Source organism: Penaeus chinensis, chromosome 39, assembly GCF_019202785.1.
Source record: "Penaeus chinensis breed Huanghai No. 1 chromosome 39, ASM1920278v2, whole genome shotgun sequence".
Classification (NCBI taxonomy): Eukaryota; Metazoa; Arthropoda; class Malacostraca; order Decapoda; family Penaeidae; genus Penaeus; species Penaeus chinensis.
In genome coordinates this window covers 20,473,464-20,483,371 of record NC_061857.1, presented here as the reverse complement: position 1 = coordinate 20,483,371, position 9,908 = coordinate 20,473,464, and the positions used below count along the sequence as shown (strand labels likewise).

At 43.4% G+C, this 9,908-nt stretch overlaps 1 protein-coding gene across 2 annotated transcripts; it reads left to right on the top strand.

The window, feature by feature from the left end:
* Positions 1 to 2,290: 2,290 nt before the first annotated feature.
* Positions 2,291 to 9,272, top strand: LOC125046624 (trypsin-1-like). 2 transcript variants are annotated; one of them, XM_047644456.1, is made up of 12 exons: positions 2,291 to 2,514; positions 2,806 to 2,863; positions 3,005 to 3,135; positions 3,268 to 3,380; positions 3,687 to 3,814; positions 3,921 to 4,004; positions 4,244 to 4,418; positions 4,564 to 4,687; positions 4,801 to 4,945; positions 8,015 to 8,157; positions 8,259 to 8,379; positions 8,499 to 9,272. In XM_047644456.1, the coding sequence occupies exons 1-12, from the start codon at positions 2,428 to 2,430 to the stop codon at positions 8,546 to 8,548; spliced, it is 1,359 nt and encodes a 452-aa protein (XP_047500412.1). In that variant the 5' UTR covers positions 2,291 to 2,427; the 3' UTR covers positions 8,549 to 9,272. The 2 variants fall into 2 exon arrangements, with proteins under 2 accessions (XP_047500412.1, XP_047500411.1); XM_047644455.1 differs by lacking the exon at positions 8,015 to 8,157 and adding an exon at positions 5,047 to 5,192.
* Positions 9,273 to 9,908: the final 636 nt, after the last annotated feature.

The window sequence follows — 9,908 nt, the reverse complement described above, 5'->3', positions numbered from 1 at the left end:
TGGACAGGCTGAAGGAGCTTTGGGAGATGGTTTTATTTATGATATCCCTAACTCGTTCTTTCGAAATGGCCAATTTCTGGGCTATGCAGTGCAAAGTGATTCGTCGAGCTGCCACGATCATATACATTTTGTTAATGTTATCCTGAGTGGCTATCGCCGAAGGCCTTCCTTCTCGTGGGCCATCCTCCAAGCTCTCTCGTTTCAACGCAGCTGTTTATTTCTTAACCATGATGCACAAAGGAACATTGTTCGCTAGTGTGGCCACTGCGTCCTTGTGGGTTTTCTTGGTGGATGAGGAGGAAGCGAATTAAATTTTAAGGACAAAATTTTAAATATCCATGACTACTCTTGCATCCTCAACCCACGAACTTTTCAACCGCCTTTTGTACACACACACACTCACACACACATACACAAACACGTGTATGTAGATACACATATCTACATACACATACACAAATAATTCATATGAACCATTTTCCATGACTTATTGAATAGTAAATGAATGATTGTTTTCCTTGTGCATTTTAATCTTTCATTTTGCAAACACCGTTTCATCATGTTTTATGTGAAATTTTCATAAAGAAGTGCTACCAAAGTTCAGTGGTTAACGCTTTTGTGATTGGTCGATTTTTTCCGAGTAAACGTTGATTGCTTGCTTAAGCCTTTCCTTTAGGAAATAAAGCCACCATTATATACATCTGTGTGTGTGTGTGATGTAGGCTTCTCCCAATATTTTCCAACTTTGTCTATCTTCCGTTTTTTGTTTCGAATCTTGGCCCCCAAATTTCGTTATTTTGTTACGCTATCTTGTCATTGGTCTGGCCCTTGGCCTCTTTATGTTATCTATAGCCCAGTCTGTTACTTTCTTCGTCCATCTGTCGCCCTGTCTCCAACATATATGACCTGTCCATTGCCATTTTTTGTTTTTGATGCTCCCAAGTATGTCTTTCACTTTTGTCTGTTCCCTGATCCACGTCGCCCTCATCCGATCTCTTAGGCTAATTCCCAGCATCAGCCTCTCCATCTCTCTCTGGGCACCTATTAGTTTCCTCTCCAGTAATTTGGTTGTGGTCCATGTTTCTGATCCATAGGTCATAACTGGGAGGACGCATTGGTTGAATCCTTTTCTTTTTAAACATAATGGCAAAGAGCCTCTTTGTGCTACTACGTCTGCCGGAGGCGCTCCAGCTTAGACTAATGCGCCGTTTAAGTCTTTGCATTATACATGTATCTGTTTGAATTGAGCTCTGCTGTTGAACATCTTAGTCTTTATATATATATATATATATATATATATATATATATATATGTATATGTATATATACACACACATATATGTATACATATATCCAGATATATATATAAATATATATATATATATATATATATATATATATATATATATATATATATAGTTAAGGCACTGGACTCGACCCTCATGGTCGCGAGCTCAATTCCCCGTCACGGTAGTCGTAAAAATGTGCTCCGACTGCTGCCTCGAGCCCAATCTCACGGCGAGAAAATGACATATCGCTTTGTGAGTCAAAACGCAGGTGTCGTAGGAGAAGTCGCCGCCGTGGCACAAGTGTTAGCGCGCCAAACTGCGAAAAGTTGGTACTGCAAAACAACCTCTCAATAGTGAATTGAGAGACGCTTATGTCCTGAAATGGAATAAATGGCCGTTGAAAAAAAAAATATATATAAGCATATCCTTATATACATACATACAAATATATATATATATGTACATACACTTATGTATATATATGTATATAAATGTATATATATGTATATATATGTATATGTTTATATATATACATATATATGCTCATATATATTTATATATATATGAATATATATATGCATATATATATATATATATATATATGTATATATACTTATTCATATATATGTATATATACATATAAATATACAAATAAATCTATAGATATAACACTCAAATACATACATACATACATACATACATAAATATGTGTATGTCTGTGTTTGTGTGTGTGTGTGTGTACATATATATGTATGTGATTCTGATTCACAACGATTTCATAGAGAATATGGGCATTGCTGATGCGTGGTTTATCAGTCAGGCAGCTTATCATATTTATCACCTTTCTGTGGAATTTATAAATCAAAGTTAAATGTGTGTCATTATGTTTATAAATTAGGCAATTTGTGAGGCTTTGACGCAGGAGGTGATTCATGACACACCGACTCACCTGTGGCTTGGAATGACGTGGGCGAAGGCCTTTAAATCGGCTCGGACAGGATCCTGGCTTCACTTCCCAGCTCTCTCTGCCTTGAGCCGCACACTCTCGTCTCCTGGGACTTCCTGCTGAGCGCCAAAGCCTGCTAAAGACTTCCTTCTAGTTGCAGATCCTTTCTGGGACTTCCTCCTCCTCCTCCGAGATGAAGGCGCGGGTCTTGAGGCTTCTGGTGGCAGTTGGAGCAGTCCTGGCCTCTGCCGCGGGGGCGTCTGCGATCGCCGGCCCTCACGTGAGTACATTTTCGCATGGGTAGACCCCGTCAGTTGTAATATATATTTTATTAGAAACAGTGGTTAGTTTATGTGGATAAAATCAGGGATTGCATATTTTGAGTTGCTATTGCAAGTGCATTAGACTTTTTTCCAAGGTAACGAAAAAGGAATCTGGTCAAGACATGTTCCTTATTTCTTTGCCGTATTGTTCACCCCCGCCCCCCATTTAAATCTGCACTTCGGTTTCCCTAAATGTTCCATACTTGTTTACTTTTTTAATGCGAATACCCTCTACTTGGGACTTCCAGCGCCGCAATGGAACCGGCAGTAAGGAGCCGCGGAACTGGCCCAAGGAGCCAAAATTAGGTGAGTCACTCGCTCTGTTTGCGTCTGGTGCAAATGCTCACGCCTCAGGAAGGGAGATTAACGCATTCACTCACTGTGTGATTGTTTTGTTGCATTCTCGTCACAGGCACATGATAAGTTTCCTTTTGTATTTCCTTCTAGCTCCTGATTGCGGGAATAACCTCGTTAGCACTGGCGATATAACCTTACAGCCCGGAGAGAGCATCAACATTGCTTCTCCTAACTTCCCTGCTCCGTACGCGAGCAACTTGGAGATGATATGGAGAATCACGGTATTATCAATTATCACAGTTATTGTATATTTTCTTGAAATGATCTGCTAGTTCATCGTATCATTGATTAGCCGTCCGATTTTATCATCCTTTTATTATCCCAAGAACCAATTGTACTTTTCTCTACCACAGGCTCCTTCTTCTGACTATCTGAATATCAACTGCGACATCCAAGGAATCAAGGGAAGGCGGGGTTGCAGGAGAGGAGACAAGCTTATTATCAAGGATGGATGTTCGACGGAAAGGTTAAAGAAGTCGTTATATTCTTACACCACAGGAAATGTATTAGAAAAGATACAAGAGATTAGATGGAAATAGGTTTCCTGTGTTCGTTTCTCTTAAACAATTCCATTAAAATGCTAGAATGCAGCAACTGTACATGTTTTGATATTCTTTATCTAAACTTGATTACTGTTTGTTTCTCTCCTTGTTTTAAACGTGTTTTCAGAACAATGCTATCTATTCCCCCTGAATCATCAGGCATATATAGTTTGGTCTATTCCTCACATGTAAGCTACCCTTAATTAAGTTTATGGTGATTTGGCTCGCAGGATATGCTCCAGAACGCCTACGGTAGAAACCGTTGATACCTGTGCAACTATAGCCAACATAATTTTCCGGACGAACGCCTTAGGGTCTCTAGATGGTTTCTGCTGCACAGTGACTGCTGTCAAAATAGGTATCTGTATAAACTTTCCATCAGTGTTTTTTGCAATGTGGGCACCAGGGTAAATATCCACCATTCTTAATTGTATAATATTTAACCGAATAAAACACCACAACAGGAACAGCCACTGAAAGTACCACAGAAGACACCGCAGCCGTCACCACAGATGGAAACACTCAAACTGACTCACCAAATACCTGCCGTAAGTCTCGTAACATTTTCATAAAAGCATGAGGAGGAATGATTTCCAGTAGGATTTTAGACAGTCCAATGTTGTGTTTTTATTTTTTTACTTTTCATATTTATTTCTAAAAAGCTTTTTCAACCATCTATGTCTGCATTGTTAATAACCAGCTAGTTCTCTCTTTACATGAAGGCAGTTTGACAAACCATGGCCGGTGTTCCATTAATGCAAAAGATAAAACTTGCTTCGTTCTCCAGCATGCGGCGTGCCCAACAGAAGCACGAGGATTGTAGGCGGTGTGGTGACAGAGAAGAACGAGTACCCTTGGCTGGTCGGTCTGTCCCAATCTGGTGATACTAGTAATCATCCCTTCTGTGGCGGATCTGTCTACAACGATGTGTGGGTGCTGACAGCCGCCCATTGTGTTGATGGGTGAGTGCAGAAGTGACTGGGTGGATCTGTATTTTCAGCATATACTATTTCATTTTTTTATTTGTCTTTATTTTGCCCTCGTTTTACTGCAGCACTTACTTCTCAACAAACTAAGTATAATCGAGATTTTCTTTGGACCGAGCAGTAGTAGCCCTTCAAGTGTGGAGATTCTCTACAACATGTGGGACTGGACATCTTCCACTGCGACACAGATCGTCAAAAGGTCCGTTGCTGAAATCATCATGCATCCCCAGTACGACAGTAACACGGTGAGTCACCTGTTATTATCTATTGCTGGATCAATTTTCAGCATATCCTCATTTGCCTTGTTTCCATTCCATGTGTATTCTGCTGTAGTAAATCCTGTTCACCGCCTCTGCAGATTGACAACGACATCGCCCTCATCCGCGTCTCCTCGCCCGTGAACCTCGACTTGCTTGGAATCATGCCCGTATGCCTCCCATCTTCCACAGACAGTTTTGCAAACAAAAACGGAATTGTCACTGGTTGGGGAACTTTAACGCATGGTGAGGCAGTGTCATCTTGTGTCCACACGTGCCATATAAATTTGCAACATATAAAACCCTTTTGTGTTGCCATGTTTGAGCTCACGAGCTATTTCCAACAGGTGGTAACCAGCCGGATCAGAATTACGAGGTCACGGTGCCCATCAGAACAGACAGCGAATGCATCGGTTCTTATGGAAGTGAATTCACAGTCGATAACATGAACTGTGCTGCTGGTTTCCCCGCGGGAGGCTCCGATTCCTGCCAGGTAGGCTAAAGACCGAAATACTAAACCGCGTACCAGTTCATCCTAGACAACCGCTGGAATAGGGTGTCAATTAAACTTGTTTTAATAACTGATTGACTTACAGGGGCGACAGTGGCGGACCCCGTCACAAGTCGACGTTAATGGCCACACAAACTCGCTGGCATTGGTTCAGCATGGGGATAAACGGATGCGGCTTCAGCGGCACACACACACACACACACACACACACACACACACACACACACACACACACACACACACACACACACACACACACACACACACACACACACACACACACACACACACACACACACACACACACACACACACACACACACACACACACACACACACACACACACACACACACACACACACACACACACACACACACACACACACACACACACACACACACACACACACACACACACACACACACACACACACACACACACACACACACACACACACACACACACACACACACACACACACACACACACACACACACACACACACACACACACACACACACACACACACACACACACACACACACACACACACACACACACACACACACACACACACACACACACACACACACACACACACACACACACACACACACACACACACACACACACACACACACACACACACACACACACACACACACACACACACACACACACACACACACACACACACACACACACACACACACACACACACACACACACACACACACACACACACACACACACACACACACACACACACACACACACACACACACACACACACACACACACACACACACACACACACACACACACACACACACACACACACACACACACACACACACACACACACACACACACACACACACACACACACACACACACACACACACACACACACACACACACACACACACACACACACACACACACACACACACACACACACACACACACACACACACACACACACACACACACACACACACACACACACACACACACACACACACACACACACACACACACACACACACACACACACACACACACACACACACACACACACACACACACACACACACACACACACACACACACACACACACACACACACACACACACACACACACACACACACACACACACACACACACACACACACACACACACACACACACACACACACACACACACACACACACACACACACACACACACACACACACACACACACACACACACACACACACACACACACACACACACACACACACACACACACACACACACACACACACACACACACACACACACACACACACACACACACACACACACACACACACACACACACACACACACACACACACACACACACACACACACACACACACACACACACACACACACACACACACACACACACACACACACACACACACACACACACACACACACACACACACACACACACACACACACACACACACACACACACACACACACACACACACACACACACACACACACACACACACACACACACACACACACACACACACACACACACACACACACACACACACACACACACACACACACACACACACACACACACACACACACACACACACACACACACACACACACACACACACACACACACACACACACACACACACACACACACACACACACACACACACACACACACACACACACACACACACACACACACACACACACACACACACACACACACACACACACACACACACACACACACACACACACACACACACACACACACACACACACACACACACACACACACACACACACACACACACACACACACACACACACACACACACACACACACACACACACACACACACACACACACACACACACACACACACACACACACACACACACACACACACACACACACACACACACACACACACACACACACACACACACACACACACACACACACACACACACACACACACACACACACACACACACACACACACACACACACACACACACACACACACACACACACACACACACACACACACACACACACACACACACACACACACACACACACACACACACACACACACACACACACACACACACACACACACACACACACACACACACACACACACACACACACACACACACACACACACACACACACACACACACACACACACACACACACACACACACACACACACACACACACACACACACACACACACACACACACACACACACACACACACACACACACACACACACACACACACACACACACACACACACACACACACACACACACACACACACACACACACACACACACACACACACACACACACACACACACACACACACACACACACACACACACACACACACACACACACACACACACACACACACACACACACACACACACACACACACACACACACACACACACACACACACACACACACACACACACACACACACACACACACACACACACACACACACACACACACACACACACACACACACACACACACACACACACACACACACACACACACACACACACACACACACACACACACACACACACACACACACACACACACACACACACACACACACACACACACACACACACACACACACACACACACACACACACACACACACACACATATAACACCCTTTTGTGTTGCCACGTTTGAGCTCACGAGCTATTTCCAACAGGTGGTAACCAGCCGGATCAGAATTACGAGGTCACGGTGCCCATCAGAACAGACAGCGAATGCATCGGTTCTTATGGAAGTGAATTCACAGTCGATAACATGATCTGTGCTGGTTTTCCCGCGGGAGGCTCCGATTCCTGCCAGGTAGGCTAAAGACCGAAATACTAAACCGAGTTCAAGTTCATCCTAGCAACCGCTGGAATAGGGTGTCAATGTAAACTTGTTAATAACTGTTTGACTTACAGGGCGACAGTGGCGGACCCCTCACAGTCGACGTTAATGGCCAACACTATCTCGCTGGCATTGTCAGCTGGGGATACGGATGCGCTTCAGCTGGCTACTACGGCGTTTACACCAACGTACCCAGTGAGTGATCCTTCTCTGGGTTGGGTTAGCTTTCTCTTTCCTGACCATGTTCTTTTCGATATGCAACTGGATTAGAAATATTATTTTAAATATTTTACTGCGATTATTTCATTTTTCAGATTACCTGAACTTCATTCGGAATAATGCTGATACTGGGAACTTCTGCTAAGAGGAACTACCAGAATCCAGATTAATCTTCAACAGATGACGACTTATGCCAACGAGAAGCCAATTCAAACATGCTGATGACTCTGAACACTGAAATTGATATCAACGATAGCCAGGGTTCAAAGTACCTTGACCCAAGTCCGGGATTCTCGCCATTTTGACCAGGCCTATGCTGTGGCCAATCTCAGAAAAGTAAATACTGGCAACTCACCCCGAACTTTCATGCCCTGCGATTCGCCAAGTCGCCTTTTTTTTTTTTTTTTATTCTAATCACCTGATCTAACACGTGTTTTCATAGATTTATACATATCTTATCAATTTTATCAAAATATGCTGCCTTCAACACCACATTCTTATCTTCTCAAATGCGACTTGGCGAAACAGAGGACACGAAAGTCTTGGATGAGTTGCCAATTTTTGCTTTCTTGAAATTGAATAGTTTAGGCATGTTTCCTAAGGAACTACGAGAAGCCAGACTGAAAAGAGTTATCTGCCCAGTTCCTGCTAATTTTGTCTTCCACTGCCGTTATAACACCACTCTGAAAGCGTTTTGGAAGCCTGGTAAGACGCACGAAAGCTATGGGAGTTTCAATGGGCGACCTGAGTTCCTGGTCTAAGGCAGGGTAGTAGACCGTGGGCTTAAGAAACTGTTACGGAGTACAACGGCTTTGTTTTGAATGACTTCCGTGCCTTTGTTTGCTGCAAATAAAAAACGTATTATAAAATGTTCTTGCTTTGACCTTTTGCTTTAAAGATGGAAGGAAAGATAAAGCCTGTGATGCAGACACGTACACGCACACGCACACACACACACACACACACACACACACACACACACACACACACACACTAACACACACACAGACACTAACACACACACACACTAACACACACACACACACTAACACACTAACACACACACACACACACACACACACTGAACATGCATCAAAGTAAACAAAATAACTTACACACTCACGATAAAGGCTGAGGACGGCGCACAGAATCCTGATCAGTTGTCAGAAGGATAACACGACACGACACAGAAAACGGAATCAGCGTCACCTTAGAAAATGGAGTTCAGTCTCATTCTTTTTTTTATCAAATATCAAGTTTATTAAACTTTGGTAACTCAATAATCAGGCTATGACATAAAAAGTATGTTGTAATATAATAACTCGGCTATGGCATTAAAAAGTGTGTTCCAGTATACTTTATGGAACATTTTGAAGTTTACTAAATACTTTTATATTGACCTAGCAGAAAGAGATACTCATTTATCCATTTACTTTTACGAAGACTAAAGGTTCGAAAGTATTAAAATGGAAAGAAAACAAATATGTTACCATACGAAGGAAATA

Coding starts and splice junctions, on each gene's coding strand:
- LOC125046624 (XM_047644455.1), top strand. CDS start 2,428: ATGAAGGCGCGGGTCTTGAGGCTTCTGGTGGCAGTTGGAGCAGTCCTG. Junction 2,864..3,004: donor GCCCAAGGAGCCAAAATTAG/GTGAGTCACTCG, acceptor ATTTCCTTCTAG/CTCCTGATTGCGGGAATAAC. Junction 4,688..4,800: donor CCCAGTACGACAGTAACACG/GTGAGTCACCTG, acceptor CCGCCTCTGCAG/ATTGACAACGACATCGCCCT.